This window comes from Nymphalis io, chromosome 27 (genome assembly GCF_905147045.1).
Source record: "Nymphalis io chromosome 27, ilAglIoxx1.1, whole genome shotgun sequence".
NCBI classification, from domain to species: Eukaryota; Metazoa; Arthropoda; class Insecta; order Lepidoptera; family Nymphalidae; genus Nymphalis; species Nymphalis io.
In genome coordinates this window covers 1,301,230-1,323,872 of record NC_065914.1, presented here as the reverse complement: position 1 = coordinate 1,323,872, position 22,643 = coordinate 1,301,230, and the positions used below count along the sequence as shown (strand labels likewise).

Genomic DNA, 22,643 nt, shown 5'->3' with positions numbered 1-22,643 from the left:
ATCTTTGTACTTCAAAGACACAGACTACTTTTATATCATAATATAATTTATGAATGTTCATCCAATACATATGCGTCAAATAAATGGTTAAAAAAAAACTTTACTTTTACTTAAACTTTTTTTTTTTAGTTCGTTAAAGAAATCAAGCGGAGTGCGGCTACCTTAAAAAAAAGCTGTAATTCAGTTCAGTATTTTTGTATCCTAAATAATATATATAAGTAAATGGATACTATTAAAAATCAGTTAGGAAAGTTATAATAATTATAGATGTATGCCTCAATAGCTTATACTTAGCTTTATATAATCAGTAATCTGCGGATTGGTGTAAGTGCAATAACGTCAAACGTTCCTTAGCCAATTGTAACCTTGCATTTCTTTGACATCATTCTCTATGAACCAATCAAAAATCACTTTTGTCTTCAGAGACCAATATTGATATCCAAAAGGAACGTACTTGTAAATAAATCGAAAATGGCGTCGTTTTGCCGATTAGATGAATCAAAGAATAATTTATGTGATGTCCTGTTATAATTAAGCTAATACAATTTATTATATATATTATTCCATTATACGATATATTTTTGGGTGTCATTGTTCAGTGTTAAGTAATAAGGAGCTGTGAATAATTCGCGTGAAGCGAAATAATGTTCTGTCTAGTTGCGTGATTAAAAAGTGTTTACATGAATTCGGCGCGGGTACTCCGGCCAATATGCTGCCCACAGTGGAGGAGAGCCGGGGTTACGATTTCCAGGACCCCGAGAATGCGGAGAAATGGCGCGGACTGTTCATCAACTCATTCCGAAAGGTTTGTGTACAATATGTCATAGTTCGTTCAAAACATTGTCTGTGTTGACTTTGGACGAAAACGACAGTTTATCTATTATATTTCTCATTATCTTAAAAGATTTTCTATAATTCATTAACTTTCTTTATTTATCAAACTTTATTTGTTATAATTTTGTCTTTTAAGTCTAAACATGGCATTTTTGATAGCTGTTTCAATCGTGCTAGTGGACTCGATATGTTCATTAGAATACACTCATAATTTTGTATAGAACGGCATATATTTACGTATAGCATACAAATCGAGGTCACTAACGAAATCTAGATGGGTCAAGGATGCATTTTGGATTAATTTATTTTATGACATGCAACATTTAATTGATTAAGATTAGTATTTTTATGATATAATACACTATTTACAAACAATTCGATATAATACATTTTTTTTACCTTAATAAAAGAACTAAGCTTTAATGTAGACTATAAATAATAGAAATCCTCTACTAATTTTTTTTTTGTTTTATTATTTTACAAATCTTATATCAAATAATTAATATATATCTAGTACTAGTTTTATTCTGCATGTTATGGAGAACGGGGGTAGGTATTAGCCATAATGATTTACTTTATGTTCTCTCTTGGGGTTAAACCTTGCTTCATGTCAAATTTTATCGATATGTGTTTAGTAGATTAATAGATGGTGAACATTACTTTTGCATTTATAAGCATTTATTTTAAAAGCTACCAAAAAAGTTTTTAAGGAAACACTTAAAACAATAGCTCAAGTGTTATTTCTTAAGTCATCAATGCTTATAAAATATCTCATATATATTTATTCTAAATCTTTATGCAAAGTGAACAATAGAAATAATATAACTATTATTTACTGGTATTCGCAGTTATGGGGAAAGTGGAGAGTAATACCTTAAAAAGCCTAAGTCCCCACTTGGAGTTCAAGCTTGGTTCATAACAAATTTTATCAAAATTGGTTCTATGGTATAGCCTTGAAAGCATTATAGACATAGTTACTTTTGCATCTATAATATTACTATTGATAATTAAGGTCAAACAGATATTAATTAGACTAAGCAGAATACTGTAATACTAGAAAAAATTGTTAATATTAAATTCAGATATATATTTATGAATTAATAAGAGTGATATGTTATTTAATTGATAACATAAGGTAATAATAAAACAATAAATACATAATTGGATATACACAGCACCGGTTCATTCATTCAATTGGTTGTCACAACTATTTATATATACACACATGGTAGGTAGGACAATATCTGCCGGGATTCTCTGGTTTAATAAGAGAATGAATAAATAATGTGACTTAAACAGCATTAGTATCATATATCAGTCAACTTCCATGACATCAATCAATCAATCAACAGCCAATCATTGTCCACTGCTGAACATAGGCCTCCCAAGGTGCGCCAAAGCTCCCTGTCCTCCGCCTTCTGCATCCAGTTGTTTTTTCCAGTTTTCATTTCATTCAGTTCCATGACATAAGGAACCTAATTCCTGAAAAATTCTTGAAAAATAACAACAATAATTAGAATGAAATGATTTGATATTGGCTGACCTGTTGACTTTAAACATGGGCATGAGTACGTGATTGTATTTAAAATGTCGAGCCAATTTCAAGAGTGAAGATTCCATCTCAATAGATAAAATTCTCCTGGCTTTACTTCATTTTATAAAAATGTTGATATTTATATTAAATCATTAATACCTTTGTGAGACACAGTTGAAATTAAAAATTCAATAAAAATTATCCTTTTTTTTATGAAGAGCTCTCTGAAATGTATGGAATATTATTTGTTCAGATAGTATTGGTTACATCAGAAACTTTTTGTAGGAAAAGTTCCTGCCAGCTCAAGGTTGTGTAGAATGAAATTAAAATATTTTTTATTGAAATAGACTCCTACAAGTACTTATATTATACGTAGCAATTGACGAATCGTCAATTGCTACCGGCTTGGAATGTGGATTTTACTGAGAACAACCGTCAAGAAACTCAGTAGTTTACATATAAAAATACAAATTTGCTTAAATACACTTTGTTTCTGCACAAGATCTAGCAATCATTCAATCCATGCATTTTTGTCAGACTTTCTTATTCAGTAATAGGCTTTGCTAATAAGACTATTTTTTATAACTAATTGAAGCCTGTTTAGTGGCAACTCAAGTATAAACTGCAGAGTTTTATTAAAAATTTGTGTATAGCCCTAATATGCATATGAATAATAATTGATTAACTTTATTAAGATGGAAGCTTGGAATGATTATTTTATTTTTATTTCGAGTATTAAATTGATGTATGTTACTTTCCTTTGAATGAGTAATATTGTTACATATATATAAAATATTACTGTGATGCAACTATCATAATACCAATATTCCTAAACACATCTCCGAGGGTAGCTTAAGCTCCCAAATTATAAGACTGTGTGGCCCTTTTTTGAAGAATAAAAATCGTTTCAATGTCAGCTACTTTACCCCAAGGATGCGGTAAGACAAAATATATAATAAGAATGGTGGAATGCTTAATTACTGTTGGCTCTGTGGAAGACTAGTTTATGTGGGATGTTAAAGAGCTAAAAACCCTGCAATGGTTCTCTTTGATATGGGTTTAGGGGAGAGCGAGATAGTTTTATAAACACACTCCCTGCTATTTTCCTAAGTAGTAAAAGCTTGTCGAGAATGGGATTTTGTCGAAAAACAAATGATGGTCTTTATTGTGTCCCCAACGAACACTCCTGTTTGTGTACTTATAAATTCTCACAATCCGTTGGCACGACCGGAAAGAGTTTAAGAGAGGTCAACTGCTTTACGTGCTTTCCGAGGCATGAAAGTAAAACACTTCCAACTTCTAGAGTTTTTCAATTAAAAAATCCAATAAGTTTTTATTAAATTCAGAATATTAAATGTTATAATAAATATACTAATAATACATAAAACATTTCCAGATCCTCGTGTCGCTACACCCGACGCTGACCGCGGAGGATAGCGCACTGGAATTCGTCGAGTCGCTGTGCTTGAAGCTGCTGGCAATGCTGTGTGCGGTGCCGCCTCCGCTCACCGCGCAGGTACATTTATCGTATACTACTTTTATCCTGGAAATAAGCAAGCCAATATACCAGGTGCTCAGCTTTCGACTCCTCTCGGATATATATAGCACATTTCACTAAAAAAAAAACAAAAAACATCATTCAGTCAATCTCGAACAATCTATGGTATAAATTACGGATTCGTGAAAACATGGCGTTTTGGATTTCGGTGAACTTGCTATTGCAACTTTGGAAACGTAATTTTAGTGAATATAAATAGTTAAGTTAATAGTGTTGAATTATAAATAAATATATATTATTCAAGTTTGTAGTGCATAATATAGCGGAGCCATTAGTAAATCGCATCGTTTTGTATCTACTATATATAAACCTTGCATTTTCTGCTTAAGAGTACAGTTTCATTATTAAAAATAAGATCTAGTCAAAAACCCCTTCCGTGGTGTTTTATCGACACCGATCCTCATTGTTCAGGATGTAGAGGAACGCGTCGCGCGTACATTTCCCACGCCGCTGGACAGTTGGGCTATCGGCGAGACGCGTGACCCTTCCAGCGTGAGACGGAAAAAGCTGGTGCTGCCCCTGGAGAAGATACATCACCTGCTGCAGAAGGTACGTCGGTATACGATTAAACATCAGATAATGTAGTACTATTCTTGATAGATGCTGAAGATGCTTAGTGATTGCTTCACTTCAAATCCGGGTGGGTCCAATAAAAAAAGGGGTTTTTTTAGTCTAGAAATTATCATTCTGGATTTTAGAAATTGGCTGTGTAAATACACCCGTGTTCCGGAAAGCACGTTTTACTCCTGAAGCTTTTTCAATCGTATAATGCACCTGTTTGCATATAATATGGCCAGTGCAGTTGGCTACTGCCCTTTGACATTCGCTACGCAGCCGAAATCACTCCGGATGTCATAATCATCACCACCAAAGTATGTCATTAAACAAATGTAAACGTTGGTGTTTACAGGAGGTGCTCCTGTACAAGATCGACACGTCCGTGTCGGCGTGTATGACGAGCGTGCTGGAGTACGTCAGCACCGACATCCTCAGGCTGTCCGGCACCTTCGTGAAGACCATATCGCAGAAGAGCGGCTACCAAGTTATAACGACGAGCGATATCAAAACGGCGATGTGCGCCGACAAGGTGCTATTCTAATTAATACTCCTTATATGCCCACACCGATCTCTTATGTACAAAGAAATTCGGTGGATTTTCGTTTTTTTTTTTAAATGATACAATACAAATATGGTTATCCTAGTGATTATGATATATATAATATATAAATGTTTCAAAATGGCAATAAGTAATTATGATTCCGTCGCGTGGCGCAGGTGCTGGTGGACGTGTTCTACCAGGAGCCGGCGCTGGCGGGCGGCGGCGGCGCGGCGGGCGCGCGCGCGCAGGGCTACGGCGAGCTGGTGCGCGACCTGCTGGCCGACGAGCGCGCCTTCCTGCGGGACCTCAACCTCGTCGTGCGCGTCTTCAAGGACGAGCTGGACAAGATCCTGGACGGCGACTGCAAGGTGCTGCTGCCCTCGACTGATACACTTAGATAACCTAGTTTAAAATGTCAACGCCGGCGCATTACAAAATTAATGTTTTTTTTCTCTGTACTAGGATAAATACTGTTCGCCATTTATAAATCTTTCCCTTATCGATTCGCTTGAGAATATTTACGCAGGGTAGTTAAATAACAATAAAAAATATAGAAATTATCAAAAAGCAACAAACTCAGTTACAACAATGAAATTTTGTTATATCCATTCCACCCACGCTATCATCTATGCTATGTATAATGTATATATAAATAATTTTCAGTCCTGCTGTTGGTTTTTTTTATGTATTTTATACCGTCGCTGTTTATTTATATATTTATTTAATAGGAAGACAAAATGTTATGATATATATATGTATATATCTCACAACATTTTGTTTATTGCTGTTTTGGCAATGAGGCTAAAATATTCTCTAAAAAATTTTTACATATTTCCAGACGATATCCCTGATCTTCGGCAACATAGTGGACATATACGAGCTGACGGTGACGCTGCTCGGCAACTTGGAGGATGCCATGGAGATGTCGCAGGACTCGCACACGCCGTATATTGGGAGCTGTTTTGAAGGTGGCACTTAGTTCAGAATTGTTATATTAAAATTATCTTGATTCAATAGTAATATTATTAATGTCATAATTATACTAATTATCGCTAGATACCAGAACGTTCTGTCTACAAGGCTAAAGTTTGAACTCAAGTATTATTATCTTGAATTTGTGACTGCCTCGTTGGTCTAGTGGCTAGATGTAAGGCCCATTCTCAGCAGCAGCTTGGAGTCTGGAAGTTGGAAGTGTGTATACTTTTGTTTCTCTGAAAGCACGTAAAGCCGTTGGTCCTGCGCCTGAACTCTTTCCGGTCGTGTCGGATTGCCGCCCCATCGGATTGTGAGAGTACACTTGTGTGCTACAATATCTCCTCCGCAGTTGGCTAACCACTCCTGAGATTGGCCGCCGTGGCCGATATCGGTCGTATCGGAGGACATTATTATATTATTGTTATCAATGTGTCATTCAATACGTTTTCAGAATTGGCCGAGGTGGAAGAGTTCAGAGCATACGTGCGGTACGCGAACATCGTCACGAAGAAGGAGTCCAGGGAAGCGCTGCAGAAGATTGTGGATGATCCCGTGGTAAACTACACTTGCTGACATTATTAACCGTAGAAATAAATCCCATAAAGCGATGCCTCTAAGTGTTCATAGAGGAATGGGAGTATAATATTAGTCATAGACAATTTCGTGATAAAAAAATCGATAACATTTTGTTGATTGACCTTCGGTTCTTATTTAAAAAATTACAGCCTTGTTGACATCTGACTAATGAGGCAGTTGAATAAATACTGTGGCATTTTTTTCTCTCCAGTTAGCCTTTTTGGAATTTGTCACTATCTACATAAAAAATGAAGAGTAGTCATGAGACCGCCATGTCCCCCAGCGCTCGGAGCGGCTGGACACGGCGGGCCACGGGTTCCGGCTGGCCGTGAAGTACTGCCTGCCGCGCCTGCTGCTGGCGCCCGTGGCGCACGTGCTGCTGTACCACAGCTACGTGCGCGCGCTGCTCACCGCCGCGCCCGCCTCCGACGACCGCGAGAGCTTCAAGCAGGTGCCTACCCGCCCGCGGCCCCCCGCGCCCTGCAGCGCCCCACTCACCCGGCCCGTGTTCGCAGGTGGAGTGCAACCTGCATCCGATAAAGAAGCTGCTGACGAAGGCGCTGGGGAACGGGCCCAAACTGTGAGTGTAGCTCGTGTGGGGTGTGTGTGTGTGTGGAGCGGTACTAACGCGTGTGCGCGCAGGGAGGGCGCGGTGCGCTCGCTGTGGCGCGCGCGGCGCCAGCTGGCCATCGACAAGTGCGGCGAGCTGGCGCGCCTCGTCGACAACTGGGACGCGCGCGACGTGCCGCACTGCTGCAACGAGTTCATCCGCGGTACGGCCCCGTATCTACTGCGCACGGCGAAGTAACAAATATTAATTACATGGATAAGCGTAGCGAAATTGATAAATTGTAAAGTCAATTTATTTACTTCCGAGTTCTAAGATTTACAAATAAAAAGTTCCATAGTTGTGCCTTCGAAGATTCCACTCGTGGTAGGGCTTCGTGCGAGCCCGTGTGGGTAGGTACCATCCGCTTACCAAATATTTTGAAAAACCATTTTGAAGGGTGAGTAAGCCGGTGTCGCTACAGACACAACGGACGTAACATCTTAGTTCTCAAAGTTGGTGGTGCATTGGCGATATTTAATATTACTTACCAATACACTTACCATTAGGTTGCTCATTTGACAGCTTACCAAGCTATATACAAAAAAAATTGATTTAATAAGTAATATTTACTGCACAGAAATGAAATTCCTATTCCAGAGGATTCGCTTTCGAAAATCGGTCCAGGCAAGCGGATAGCGGAGCGACGGGCGTTCCTCTTCGACGGCCTACTACTTCTCTGTAAGCCCGTTACTAGTCTGGTGAGTCGTATATATGTTCTTATATCTACATATTTTATTATATTGACCAACAATTACTTCGTTGGTCTAGTGGCTCGCTTATAAGGCAGATCCAGAGCACTTAGGTTCAAACTCCACTGAATACAGACTATAAAAAATATGATTGCGTTTTTTGTCGATTATTTATCAGTACCAGACCGGAGTTGGAAGTTGATAGTGTTTACAATTTGTAAATACGATATTACATAGAATATTTTTTTTTCATAATTATTTGTATTAATTTAAAAAAAAAAACGAAAAAAATCTAAATATTTGTTGTAGGTAACTGTTAATAGTGGTGTGACGTCGGGTGGTTTGCAGCAGTTGAAGTTGAAAGAAAAATTACACATACGGAAGTTGAAGATTGTCGATCGTGCTGATGGGGAAGGTAGGAATGTTGAAGATATATTAACTCAATGTATATAAGTATTGTATGAAACCAAAATGGCCCAGTGGGAAGAACGTATGATTAACCGATGATCGTGGGTTCAAACCCGGGCTGAGTTTTCATGTGCTTAATTTGTGATTATAATTCATCTCGTGCTATACGGTGAAGGAAAACATCGTGAGGAAACATGCATGTGTCTAATTTCACTGAAATTCTGCCACATGTGTATTCCACCAACCCGTATTGGAGCAGCGTGGTGGAATAAGCTCCATACCTTCTCCTCAAAAAGGGGGAGGAGGCCTAAGCCCAACAGTGGGACATTCACAGGGTGTTACTGTATAAGTATTGAATACTTGCAAGTTACAGTATAATATGTCTGCTACTGTCTGCTATATTGGACTTATATGTTATCGATATTATATTTGTATGAACATTTGGACACTTTTGAATCGAATTAGTTAATTTCTAAAGTGTTTATACATTTTGTGATTAAAAAACATGTTGTTCATATTCTTTATTTCTCATACAAGATTTAAAAATTCTTTTAATTTCACTCATCAGATATTCTACTGCAAAACAGTATTTTTTTGTGTTCCGGTGAGTGACCCAGTGTAAACTATTGGCTCGAGGGCCATAGAGTCGAAAGATGAAATGATAACCGATTGGTCCTCATGACTCGATATTTTATTTATCGCGAGTCATATGGCTGTATTGTACTTAGCTAAACAAGTATGTATTCTTACTGTTTGAGTAACAGTATTGTTGGACGTGTCCGCAGAGGGCCGCAACCTCATCGAGCTGTGCCCACGCGTGGGCCCGCCCGTGCTGCTGGCCGCCGCCTCGAGTGCAGACAAGCGCAGCTGGATGGCGGACCTTGTGCTACTCAACACCAAGCCCATGCTGGACCGCAGTCTTGACAGGTAACACACACATTTCATATAAATATTAATGTTTATAAATCGCTTTAACTAATTTTCAGTTGACATCGTATCGGAATACTAAATATTTTCTTGGTGGTAGTTCTTTGTGTAAGCCCATTTGGGGGCATCATAGTTAATTAGAACTCGTACATTAGTAATTGGTCCTTCGAGCCGGACAGCAATACGCAGTATTATTTTTGTATGACAGGCACTATGGAACATCCTAGTTCTAGGATCATCCTAGGGATGGTTAATACTTCTTACAGTGATAATATCTATTATAAAAATATCACATTGTTATTTGTTAAAGGGGTTAAACCCAATTTGTTTATAAACTACTGTTATCATAACTAATAAGCAGAACTGTTCTTATGAAATATTATAAGCAATAGGGTGTTTGCTAAGTTCCGTTTGCGTGTCGTGCAGCATCCTGCTGGACCTGGAGCGGCGCCACCCGCTGCAGCTTCCGCCGGCGTCGCTGTACCGGTTCGCGGAGCCCGACTGCACCGACAACATCGTGCTGGAGGAGCGCCCCGGGAACGCGCCCCTCATCAAGGTGAGGCCTCTACGCTTTGAGAAGAGGGTTGAAATTATACTATAGATAACGGTGTTCTATATAACAAATAAAGAAATCTATAAACTGTTTAAGGGAGGAGAATAATAAATAATCCAGTGTAGCACCACTCTTTGTGCTTATATATCTGTTTCCCTATCTCAGGGCGCGACTCTGCTGAAGCTAGTGGAGCGGCTCACCTACCACGTGCACGCGGATCTGAACCTCGTGCGCACCTTCCTCACCACCTACCGCTCCTTCTGCTCGCCCGCGGAGCTGCTGGACCTGCTCATCGAGCGCTTCGACATCCCCGAGCCGCACCTCGTGTACGACGCGCCGCGACCCGGTGCGTACCACCTACAGCGGCCCCCTACTACGGTCACCACCACACACCACCCACTAAACAAACTAACGATACGCTCGCTTGTCTCCCTAACACGCCAGCCCCTCGGATCAAGACTCCGAAGAAGGATATCAGTCCGAACGCTTCGTTGCTGGATTTAGACCTCGACATAGGTACCGTACATGTCATATAAAGTAGCATTTCACTGTTGCAGCGTTCAAATGTATTTTTTAGTTATCGTTTAAATTCATTTTCTGTATTTTTTTTTATATCTGTGCTTATAATAATTCAATTATTTTCTATTTTTTTTAAACCTATACATGTCCCACTGCTGGACAAAATCTTCCTATCCTATCGAGGAATGGAACGACATGTGATAGAATTTCATTCGACACATGCACACGAGATTTACCTTTACCGCTGAGGGTAAAATGAAATCTAAATATAAATTAAACACTTAAATAATCAGTGGTACTTACCGTTTAAGAGTCATGTGTAGAGCCGGTGTAATTTCGCCTCTATTACACTTTGTATGCGTTAACTTTTGTCAACAATGGGTTACTGATAAACTCACTAATTTCTTGTACAGACAAGTGATTTCATGAACAAACATAACAAAAATATAATAATAATTTTAATTTTAAAAACAAATAATTAATAATTAACAGCCTAACTTATAAAAGTTTTCTCTTTCTGTTATCATAATCGCCTTGCTTTTGCCCGAAAACCCGCCTTTTCTCCTGCCAAAGTCCATTTTAGTTCCAGGATGATTCTCAACGTCTTCAACTTGTGTTTGACGCTGCGTTTACGGTCCAGAAGCCTAATGCTGACCATATTTCAACATACTGCGATTTAAATACAATAAGCTACGACATAAGATTTGTAATGTCAAAACTATGTCCATAATGGCGTTTTGAACATTAAGCTAAAATAATATGTTATATTAAGTTTTCATTTGTTTGCTATAGCGGAGTGCGTGGAGATGTCCGCGAGCAGCGACGCGGAGAAGTTGAGCAAGAACACGGCCAGAGAGGACTGGAAGAGGTACCGGAAGGAGTTCCAGCAGCCCGTCAAGTTCCGGTATGTAGACGGTTTAGCTAGAAAGTCTAGTGTGATAAAATAGTCTTTGCGGTTACATATGTTAAATTGTATTATATATTTACATGCGTTAAATTGTTATACCCTTGAATCTTAATCATATGTAAAAATTACTTGTTAGAAGGGCTTTGTGTAATCCTTTCCACCTACCTATATGAAATAAAAATAACAAAACGACAAAGTAATCCTTTTGCTTCAATTTTACGTTTTCAACAATATACCATATGTCGACTAACTAACTAATGTAACTTTATACTTTATCATAATTTAAATTATAGGATTAAATGTAAAACTGTGTACCGTACTAAGTTTCTTTCTCGGGTTTTTCTGAGGACTACTTACGTATTTCAAATAAATTAATTATCTGTTTTTTCTTATTCTTATAGTGTAATAAACGTCCTTCGTCACTGGGTGGATCAACACTTTTACGACTTCGAAAGAGAACCGGCGCTGCTGGAGAAACTGATCGCGTTTTTGGAGTCCGTTGACGGGAAACCGATGAAGAAGTGGGTCCAGAGCGTGCTCAAAACCGTTCAGAGAAAGGTCGGTGGTGATTGGGAATTTTATTTTGAAATACAGGAAATCGACTTGTATTGATTGAACTGCGCTAAGTTGGACGCTAACCATAGCCTACCACTCATTCCGAATGTCCGCAGTGCGCACAGAGCGGCCAGGGCGAGGCGGAGTTCGGCGGCGGGGCGGCCCTGCCGGGCGCGGTCGCGTCGTGCGGGGGCCCGGGCCCGGGGGGCGTGTCGCACGTGTTCGACCGCTCGCCCCCCGCGCCGCTGCGCCACGTGGACGACCCCGAGCGGTACAACTGGCACCCCCTCGCGCTGCACCCGCTCGAGCTGGCCCGCCAGCTGACTCTGCTGGAGTTCCAGCTCTACCGGCAGGTGAGGCATAGCCGTCTAAGCATGCGTGGCTGTTGCGGGCTACCACGGTGGAAGGTGACTTGTCTTATTTAAGACTTGGACCTCCCAAATAGACTGGGAGGGTCGTATATTAAGGGGAGAGCGGGATAATTTATTAAAATCACTCATTTTTAATGGTACATAGTTATAAAAATGAACGTCAAACCTTTCAAATATTCATCATCATTTGAAATTGAAAAATTAAATATTAAACTGACTCACTTTTCTTATGACAGTGTAAAACTTAAATAGGAATATGTAATTTATAATAGTCCAGGGAGACTACACCCGTAATGGTTCGGAATCCCTGGCTTAGATGATACTTTGAAATCAGGTAAAACCCTCGGAGCTGGTTGGCGCCGTGTGGACTAAAAAAGACAAGGAGAAAACCAGCCCAAACTTGCTGAGGATCATCAAGCATACTACTAACGTGAGTTAACGGCACCCATCTTTGTTTTAAGTATGTTTCTATTTTGTACGGCCATTATAAGTCTATCGTTAGAAGCAATGTTAATCAGCGTCAAGTAATGTGTTAATATAACGTACCGCTCCAGTTCACGCGCTGGATGGAAAAGTGGGTGGTGGAGAGCGAGAACCTGGAGGAGCGCGCGGCGGTGCTGGCCCGGCTGCTGGAGCTGGCGCTGGCGCTGCGCGACCTGAACAACTTCAACGGCGTGCTGGGCGTCGTGGCGGCGTGCGGCTCGGCGTCCGTGCACCGCCTGCGCGCCACCTTCGCGCTGCTGCCGCCGCGCCTGGCTCGCGCGCTGCACCAGCTGCGCGACCTCAACTCCGACCACTTCCGCCGCTACCAAGAACGCCTGCGCAGCATCAACCCGCCCTGCGTGCCCTTCCTCGGCATGTACCTCACCAACATCCTGCACATCGAGGAGGGGAACCTCGGTGAGCACATCGTGCCGACGGTGGAGGAGACCTTTCTTCGATATTCGTGTTTGACTAATTCGTCATATTACAGACTACCTGCCGAACTCCGAACTGATCAACTTCTCGAAGCGTCGCAAGGTGGCGGAGATCACAGGAGAGATCCAGCAGTATCAGAACCAGCCCTACTGTCTCACGGTCGAGCCACGGACGAGGGTACATATACAATTAAATCGCTGGCTTTGTATATTAGGTAGACTTGTTGGTCCGATCCAACGAATAGGACCAATAGAAATTGTCGTCTTCGCCGAAATATTATCAGAGGAATCAAATGCTGAATGATACTAAAGAAGTTGAAAACTATTTATATAATGATTATTTAAATGCTCATTATGTTTGTACGCTTTGTATACCCCAATATCGAATATCTAGCCAGCGCTGATTCAATAATCAGCGCCATCTATCGCTGTTAGTGTTTCTCGGTAAATAAGTAATTTATCACAAAATTACTAAATATTTTTAATAGTTATTTTATCAAGCAAAATATGAACATCTCAAATTAGTTACAGATCAAATCGATATCCCACACTCTTAGATAACAACTGCCATGGTAACCGAAATAAATAGGAAAAAAAAGAAGTTCTTGACAGCTATATATGCTGCCAGAGCTATTGTCCACAGATAATAGCTAACTATAACAATAATTTCAATACCACTTTGCCAATTCCAGGCGTTTCTGGACTCCCTGGAGCCGTTCCCTGGCATGGACGACAAAGAGGTCACCGACTATCTCTACGCGAAAAGCCTCGAGATAGAACCTCGGTTGCCTCTCAAGCAAATGCCGAAATTCGTAAGTAGAGTTTTAATTTAATAATTATTCTATTACATATGTGCAATTAGTGAATTGTAATATTGTGTAATGTGTATCCTTATGTTAGTTTATTAAGCTTAAAAATGTAAATATTCTGGTAATTCATTGGACAGTCAATTATATATTTATTTATTGAAATTGAATAGTTTATCTTATCGTCATTATTTATTCAATATAAAAGAAATACACTTATTTATTGAGTGTCAAAAATGTGCCACGGATTCCGAAATAAACCCTAAGCAGAAAAGGCGAAAGAAACACTGTATAAATCTTAGAATTTTAGTAATTGTTATTTAATATGATTTCCCTGTTTCATTATTTATATTTCAAATTATTTTCGAGTAATTCCCCCTTTTTTATTAATAATATACACAATACTCTTTTTTTGTCTAGCCCCGACGATATCCCGACCTCTCACTGAAGCCTGTGAAGGTGAAAGTCTCCGATGACAACACCAGTGAGTATACGAATAAATCAATATAGTTTATTTTACCGTTAGTTCTAATAAGGTACCGTCCACAAAATAAAAAAAAAAATGTATGCAAGCGAATTTTATAAGCACTTTGGAATATTCATATTACAGGATTAAATTCAATGTAAAGTTACTCTTTTCTTCAAAAGGATTACAAATAATTAATAATTGTACCAACGAACATCAATGTTTGAATGGTTATTTTCTGCCTTGAATACTGTGCGACCTTGACTGATTACAGGCACAAGGGACGTATCATTTTGAGTGTATGAGCGATGCTGCATCACATTTAATACAAAGCTATATTAAATATTTTTCATAAAACTATAATAATGGATACGTTATTTTTTTTTTTAATTACAGATGTAGCTCAGCTGTCTCCGACGAGTACGTGGGACGGTATCTCCGTGGTGTCACTGCCTGTACACGATCATGGTATTTGCAACCACTATGCAATCATGTACAAAAGATACATCATAGATGCCATGAGAAGTCCAGTAGAAAGTCGCCCAAAACAAATTTGAATATTTGTAAAACCATCAAAATTATGGCGATATCAGTTGAATAAATCTTTAATAATTACGAATTATAATTATGTTTAGAACAATTAATTATAAAACGTCAATACAATCCAAGTATATTTGAATATCAAAATAAGACTATACCTCTGATTTTTGTTTTGTTTGCGAATTTATCTTTGATTTGGAGATGATTTATGACCATTACACAATATCTAAATATACATATCGACGCCAAATTATTTTGTGATTAATACTAAAAGTCAGTGAAAAATTCAATTCTAAGATTTAACTGATATATATTTTCAGGTGAAATTAAATACAAGCTTGATACTTGGTGCAGATGATTTTTAATTTGGTGTTGATATATGCAGGGTCCCGGGAAGACCGAGGCTCGCTGACGTCGCCGCGCCTGGAGCGCTCGTGCTCCAGCTCGCTCGCCCAGCTCGGACAGCTCAGCCTCTTCGACAAGGGGCTGGCGCTCTTCGACAAGAGCAAGTCCGTCGCCACGCTCAACAGGTAGCACGTGACGCATTTACAATCACAGTTAAAATATACTACACATAAATTTAACTTTTTAACTTGTAGTATATAACAGAAACTAATTTGGCCGTTGACTGTCTGTATGCCTTCACACACACTTGGATATGACATCCACGGCCATACTTATAAACTTACACTAGCATGCTGTCTTCTTCTTCCGAATGTCAAATCAATAATGACAGAGAAAGAGAGAAATCAGTATTTAACTAAACAGTCGCTAAGCACGGCTTAGAAGTAAACCCACTAGTGCTCAAAACATAATCTAATTTCAAGTTACTGCCCGTTCATTTCGAGAAAACCGTCGTAGACCCATACACAATGACGTAACAGGCACAGCTAGTACTGTAGACAAAAAAAATATTTATTGCATTTTTTTACTGTAACAATATGTTACTTTGTATATAAAAGGAATTCAAAAGTTTTTGTTATATATTAACAAGTTTTATTGTACGGTAAATATTAGTAAGGAAATATAGTCATGAGTGGATTAAAAGAAGTGAAGTTATATGGCTTAGAAAACAATGTTTTTATTGAGTTTAGTTACCTATATAAATAAACAATAGACATAAATAATAAGAGGCATTACACATTTTCATGATAAAAAAATGTATATTTTAAAATAATGATGTGCTCACTTTACGTGAAAGTTTTGCTAACCGTACTAAACGGGTGTGTATCGAGGAACGATGCGGGGAAGCGGGGTGGGAGGTACGTCTGGTAATATAAACGTGAATGTATTGTACTCAGAAGTGGGTATACTATAATGCAAATAGAATAAATGGGTTAGTAAGTATATAATCTAATATTTTTCTGTCTCTACAGGAACAGCGGGTCGGCGCGGGACGAGCCGCCGTCTCCGCGGGACAGCCACTCTCCCAGGCACGATCGTTTTGTTGTTTAACACCCCAGAATTGATGTCTGTTTGTTTGTTTGTTTGTTCTCGACTTTACTTGTCTGTTTTTTATTAACTTTATAGTTAATGTTTTTTATAGATTATTATACTCTCTTTCTCTAAACGAACTCACTCTTTGATGACTTCAATATTATTTGAAATTTTTGATTTGATTGCTATTATTAAGACTCAGTTTCTGAACCATGTTTGTCATGCACTTATTACTTCTTCGTAATTGGCTGCTTATACGCATCACGCAGCAGACCCAGGCCACACTAACGTACTCCCTTCTTCCCCGCAGCAAGTGGAGTTCCAGCAGCACGTGTTCCAGTAGCGCGCGCCGCGCCGCGCTGTCCCCGCGAGGAGCCATCGTGGACGCGGAGCTGTTCTACTCGCGCAGCATGGACCACCTCGCGTGCCGCAAGCAGGACGCGCCGCCGCCGCAGGTGAGCGACCGTACCGCACCACCACCACCACCACCATCGTGGACGCGGAGCTGTTCTACTCGCGCAGCATGGACCACCTCGCGTGCCGCAAGCAGGACGCGCCGCCGCCGCAGGTGAGCGACCGTACCGCACCACCACCACCACCACCATCGTGGACGCGGAGCTGTTCTACTCGCGCAGCATGGACCACCTCGCGTGCCGCAAGCAGGACGCGCCGCCGCCGCAGGTGAGCGACCGTACCGCACCACCACCACCACCACCATCGTGGACGCGGAGCTGTTCTACTCGCGCAGCATGGACCACCTCGCGTGCCGCAAGCAGGACGCGCCGCCGCCGCAGGTGAGCGACCGTACCGCACCACCACCACCACCACCATCGTGGACGCGGAGCTGTTCTACTCGCGCAGCATGGACCACCTCGCGTGCCGCAAGCAGGACGCGCCGCCGCCGCAGGTGAGCGACCGTACCGCACCACCACCACCACCACCATCGTGGACGCGGAGCTGTTCTACTCGCGCAGCATGGACCACCTCGCGTGCCGCAAGCAGGACGCGCCGCCGCCGCAGGTGAGCGACCGTACCGCACCACCACCACCACCACCATCGTGGACGCGGAGCTGTTCTACTCGCGCAGCATGGACCACCTCGCGTGCCGCAAGCAGGACGCGCCGCCGCCGCAGGTGAGCGACCGTACCGCACCACCACCACCACCACCATCGTGGACGCGGAGCTGTTCTACTCGCGCAGCATGGACCACCTCGCGTGCCGCAAGCAGGACGCGCCGCCGCCGCAGGTGAGCGACCGTACCGCACCACCACCACCACCACCATCGTGGACGCGGAGCTGTTCTACTCGCGCAGCATGGACCACCTCGCGTGCCGCAAGCAGGACGCGCCGCCGCCGCAGGTGAGCGACCGTACCGCACCACCACCACCACCACCATCGTGGACGCGGAGCTGTTCTACTCGCGCAGCATGGACCACCTCGCGTGCCGCAAGCAGGACGCGCCGCCGCCGCAGGTGAGCGACCGTACCGCACCACCACCACCACCACCATCGTGGACGCGGAGCTGTTCTACTCGCGCAGCATGGACCACCTCGCGTGCCGCAAGCAGGACGCGCCGCCGCCGCAGGTGAGCGACCGTACCGCACCACCACCACCACCACCATCGTGGACGCGGAGCTGTTCTACTCGCGCAGCATGGACCACCTCGCGTGCCGCAAGCAGGACGCGCCGCCGCCGCAGGTGAGCGACCGTACCGCACCACCACCACCACCACCATCGTGGACGCGGAGCTGTTCTACTCGCGCAGCATGGACCACCTCGCGTGCCGCAAGCAGGACGCGCCGCCGCCGCAGGTGAGCGACCGTACCGCACCACCACCACCACCACCATCGTGGACGCGGAGCTGTTCTACTCGCGCAGCATGGACCACCTCGCGTGCCGCAAGCAGGACGCGCCGCCGCCGCAGGTGAGCGACCGTACCGCACCACCACCACCACCACCATCGTGGACGCGGAGCTGTTCTACTCGCGCAGCATGGACCACCTCGCGTGCCGCAAGCAGGACGCGCCGCCGCCGCAGGTGAGCGACCGTACCGCACCACCACCACCACCACCATCGTGGACGCGGAGCTGTTCTACTCGCGCAGCATGGACCACCTCGCGTGCCGCAAGCAGGACGCGCCGCCGCCGCAGGTGAGCGACCGTACCGCACCACCACCACCACCACCATCGTGGACGCGGAGCTGTTCTACTCGCGCAGCATGGACCACCTCGCGTGCCGCAAGCAGGACGCGCCGCCGCCGCAGGTGAGCGACCGTACCGCACCACCACCACCACCACCATCGTGGACGCGGAGCTGTTCTACTCGCGCAGCATGGACCACCTCGCGTGCCGCAAGCAGGACGCGCCGCCGCCGCAGGTGAGCGACCGTACCGCACCACCACCACCACCACCATCGTGGACGCGGAGCTGTTCTACTCGCGCAGCATGGACCACCTCGCGTGCCGCAAGCAGGACGCGCCGCCGCCGCAGGTGAGCGACCGTACCGCACCAACCAACCAAGTACGACAATTATCCCAAATTTAGGCACAGATCATCGAGGTCTGGTGAGAGCTGTTCAGGTAACCTAAAACCATCTTTATCAAAATTATTTTAATTATACTTTTGAAATAGATAATACAACATTTATGTTTGGAGTGTCACATGCAACCTCTGTCCGTGTCCCAGGAGCGCGTGCCCCCCTTACTGCCGCGCGCGTGTGGGGGCCCCGAATCCCGCGACGAGGCCCCGCCCGTGGTGCCGAGGAGGCCATCGTCGCCTCACGCGGGTAAGGCACACGTTCCATCATTTATACCAAACTTCAAAGTTATGTATTTTAAATATAGAGCATGTATGTTTTGTTTATATACATATATGATAAAATCTGATTATAAAACTAGTTTAAATAAAATAATAAGTTATTGAAGATTGATAATGTGTGTGTCAGCAGCGTGCGAACCCCCACCCGAGCCCCCGGACCGCCCACTGCCGAGTCCGAAGCACCATGAACTGTTCCGGTAAGTCCGAATCACTACTACACACTAAGTAATGAAACTATTTAAAAAAAAACCTAGCAATATAATATACCTTTCAAAATCTTCCATTTTAATGTACATAATGGCCGAGATGGCCCAGTGGTAAGAACGCGTGAATCTTAACCGATGATCGTGGGTTCAAAATCGAGCAAGCACCACTGAATTTTCATGTGCTTAATTTGTGGTTATAATTCATCTCGTGTTTGACGGTGAAGGAAAACATCGTGAGGAAACCTGCGTGTGTCTGCATTGTTTTGGTAACTTGCAAAACGCCTTATTAACTTAAAAGGAGTACATATTTTGTAACCACAGACGGACACTTTAATTGTATTTATTTGAATAGATAACACTGTTTATATCAAATACAATTGTATGTATAAACCTATTCCAATCGAAGAAGTAAAGATGAACAAGCCTTACATATACATAATCCACGCGATTTGCCAAAAGCTCTGCTATATTAGGCACAAGTACTTTTACTTAACTCGGTGCCCTATCTTTGTGCTCGAGGTGCAGGTACTACCCACTTATCATGATATATACACAATGTAAGGAACTGCCTCGTTGGTCTAGTGGCTATGTGTAAGGCCGCAGAACCGGAGGTCCTGGGTTCAAATGCTAGGTCGGGCTGATAAAAAGTTATTGAGTATTTCTGTCGAAAATTCCCAGTAGCAGCCCGGAGTCTAGGAATTAGAAGTGTGTACACTCCCGTGCCTCGGACAGCACGTAAAGCCGTTGGTTCTGCGCCTGAACTCTTTCCGCTCGTGTCGGATTGCCTTCCCATCAGATTATGAGAGTTAGGAAATAGAGAGTGCACCTGTGCTTGCGCACACATTTGTGCACTATAATATCTCCTGCGTAGTTGGCTAATCTCTCTTTAGATTGGCCGCCGTGGCCGAAATCGGTTTCGATGGCATTATAACTTATAATATAAGGAATGGTTAATTTTTCTTACAGCGCCAATATGTCTATGTGCGGTGGTGACCACTTAACATCACTTTGCCCATTTAGTAAACCTACCAACCTATTATAAATTACTAAAAAATAAATATAATGTGACATTTATTATCTGTTGTAAATTAAAACTATGAGATTAGTAATTATCGTATTAATTACAAAACTTTTATAATATTGAATTTCTGTTCTGCAATACGGTGTGTGTGTATTAATCTGTTGTTTGTTTTATAATAAAAAAACATTCATTTCCTGATTTGGTTTCAGAAATTTATGAAGTGTTTAAAATTATTAAAAATAATAATTTAAATTCGTTTTAAATATTCCTAAAAGGTAAATACAACTTGCTCTCAAATAGTAGAATCGTAATCTTAAAAATTTAATTTTGTGATTGTGATATTTTAATTTTAATATTTAACCCGGCTGTGTTTTTTTTTTTTATTGAATAAGTAAGTGGACGAGCAAATGGGTCACCTGATGGTAAGTGGTCACCAACGCCCATAGACATTGGTAAGAAACGTTAATCATCGCTTACATCGCCAATGCGCCACCAACCTTGGGAACTAAGATGTTATGTCACTTGTGCCTGACATTGGCTGACTCATCTTTCAAACTGGAACACAACAATACCAAGTACTACTGTTTGGCGGTAGAATATCCGATGAGTAAGTGGTACCTACCCAGACGAGCTTGCACGAAGCCCTGCCACCAGTAACTTTAGGCAGGGAACCCTTTAGACAGGAAACACGTTTTTATAATTAAATATTATTAAGTCTAATCTCCACAGATATGTTGTCCGTACATTTGGTGCATTTTTCTATTACTTGGTCGAGCTTAGGTATTAAAATTGTTGTTTGTCGAAGACAAACTTTCTTGCTGTGTTCTCTTTATCGTGTTGATCTTAGTGGGTTTCTGAATTTCTAGATAGTCCTGTCCATGATGGAGTAAACTATATAAAGGACTTGGAAAGAAGTTTTCGGTCCAGAATTTTCTGGGAGGTCACCGTTTGTGTTCTGTTCATTAGGTTCCTCTCAGCTTCGTTATTATCGTCGTTGTAATACACGAAGGCAATATGGCTTAACGACTTTGGATTAAAACAGGGTTGTTCAAACAAAGTTTGTTTCTCTAAGAGTGTCACTTGAAATATGAAGTCTAAACGACCATGTGGTCCTCGTGTTAGAGAATCACCGTCTGGGTGTGATGTGTGAATAATTTATAAATAATTAAATTACAGAAGTCCAGCCATGTCTCCGAAGCGATCACCTGCGCCTGCCCCTCCGATCAGTCCGCTGCTACTAGACAGGTATTACACACTAGAAGGTCATTGCTTGGACCCCAGCGAGCCCTAGTCTTCGGCACACGAACCAATTACTAATACATTTATTTTTTTATTTTTAGAGGTGCCTTTAGTTTTCCTTCAGCGACTTCGCCGTCAGCGCACCACAATTGTAAGTATAGCCAATTATTTTTCTGCTATATTATAATAGAACATGCGGTTGTTTTTGCATTTTATTACATATTTTTCAAGTAATTTCTTGTTGGTCCTACGAGCCGGATACAACACACTTTAATATATAGTTGGTATGTAATCGACTGTACGGCGGTGCTAACGCGCGGTATGTCCACAGCGGAGGGCGCGGCCCCCCCGCCGCTGCCGCCGCGCCGGCGCCGGGACTCCGCCGCGCCGCACACGCCGCACCTCGTGAGCTATACTTGTATTACTGACGTAGATACCGTCCCTGGTACTGTGTGTGTGTGTGACTTTTTATAATACGACTTCAGTGTCGCTAAAGTTTCAAGTATAGTAGTATAGGGTTGAGGGATCTCCTAAAGCCCTACCTAATATTTAATTTATTTTAAAATAAATGAGCAGTAATTAGGCAACACATAGACACTGATATATGAGATGTAGAAGTCCCTCGTATTTCGTAGTTGCTCCAAATTAATGTTAATCCAATAACGGATTGTAATAAATGTGTGTTCGCCTCGCAGTCGTCGTGGAACGAGTGCGTGGCGGGCGGGTCCCCCTCGGGCTCGTCCCCCGCGGCGCCGGGCCCCCCCGCGGCGGGCGGCGGGCCCCCCCCGCTGCCGCCGCGGCCCCCGCCCCCGCCCGAGCTGCTGCGGCCGGCGCACTCCGCGCTGCTGCAGCGACGGCACACCGCCGCGTGAGTACCGCGGGGACTCCCGGGACAATATGCTTACAACAATATTCTTAATATTTATAGTAAAAACAAACACGAGACGTATAGATAAAATTAAACCGCAAAATTACCGACTACGTAATGTGACAAAACATCTATCTTGAAGTAAACATATGTATATAAGTTGTCAATAAAAAAAATAGGAAATAAAAGTAGAAAAAAAATAATGTTCGAAA

At 42.5% G+C, this 22,643-nt stretch overlaps 2 protein-coding genes across 3 annotated transcripts in view; one reads left to right on the top strand and one right to left on the bottom strand.

The window, feature by feature from the left end:
• The window catches only part of LOC126778820 (ribosomal RNA processing protein 1 homolog), a 171,248-nt gene that overhangs the window by 128,226 nt on the left and 20,379 nt on the right, over window positions 1-22,643 (bottom strand). The gene's annotated exons all lie outside the window — the stretch shown is intronic.
• The window catches only part of LOC126778787 (protein son of sevenless), a 28,970-nt gene continuing 6,806 nt past the window's right edge, over window positions 480-22,643 (top strand). The window contains exons 1-34 of one of the 2 annotated variants that reach the window (XM_050502447.1): window positions 480-805; window positions 3,765-3,884; window positions 4,338-4,475; window positions 4,837-5,013; window positions 5,202-5,393; window positions 5,864-5,993; window positions 6,452-6,555; window positions 6,860-7,027; window positions 7,092-7,156; window positions 7,219-7,349; window positions 7,784-7,884; window positions 8,185-8,290; window positions 9,069-9,210; window positions 9,637-9,766; window positions 9,929-10,109; window positions 10,208-10,279; window positions 11,075-11,186; window positions 11,591-11,747; window positions 11,861-12,097; window positions 12,450-12,545; window positions 12,670-13,015; window positions 13,089-13,210; window positions 13,725-13,844; window positions 14,259-14,322; window positions 14,701-14,772; window positions 15,230-15,374; window positions 16,221-16,277; window positions 16,592-16,736; window positions 18,966-19,065; window positions 19,228-19,294; window positions 21,501-21,569; window positions 21,665-21,714; window positions 21,895-21,968; window positions 22,259-22,431. In XM_050502447.1, the coding sequence (XP_050358404.1) occupies window positions 710-805; window positions 3,765-3,884; window positions 4,338-4,475; window positions 4,837-5,013; window positions 5,202-5,393; window positions 5,864-5,993; window positions 6,452-6,555; window positions 6,860-7,027; window positions 7,092-7,156; window positions 7,219-7,349; window positions 7,784-7,884; window positions 8,185-8,290; window positions 9,069-9,210; window positions 9,637-9,766; window positions 9,929-10,109; window positions 10,208-10,279; window positions 11,075-11,186; window positions 11,591-11,747; window positions 11,861-12,097; window positions 12,450-12,545; window positions 12,670-13,015; window positions 13,089-13,210; window positions 13,725-13,844; window positions 14,259-14,322; window positions 14,701-14,772; window positions 15,230-15,374; window positions 16,221-16,277; window positions 16,592-16,736; window positions 18,966-19,065; window positions 19,228-19,294; window positions 21,501-21,569; window positions 21,665-21,714; window positions 21,895-21,968; window positions 22,259-22,431 (4,259 nt within the window). In that variant the 5' untranslated portion in view covers window positions 480-709. Of the gene's footprint in view, window positions 806-3,764; window positions 3,885-4,337; window positions 4,476-4,836; window positions 5,014-5,201; window positions 5,394-5,863; window positions 5,994-6,451; window positions 6,556-6,859; window positions 7,028-7,091; window positions 7,157-7,218; window positions 7,350-7,783; window positions 7,885-8,184; window positions 8,291-9,068; window positions 9,211-9,636; window positions 9,767-9,928; window positions 10,110-10,207; window positions 10,280-11,074; window positions 11,187-11,590; window positions 11,748-11,860; window positions 12,098-12,449; window positions 12,546-12,669; window positions 13,016-13,088; window positions 13,211-13,724; window positions 13,845-14,258; window positions 14,323-14,700; window positions 14,773-15,229; window positions 15,375-16,220; window positions 16,278-16,591; window positions 16,737-18,965; window positions 19,066-19,224; window positions 19,295-21,500; window positions 21,570-21,664; window positions 21,715-21,894; window positions 21,969-22,258; window positions 22,432-22,643 lie in introns of both variants that reach the window. The other variant, XM_050502448.1, reaches the window with a different exon arrangement.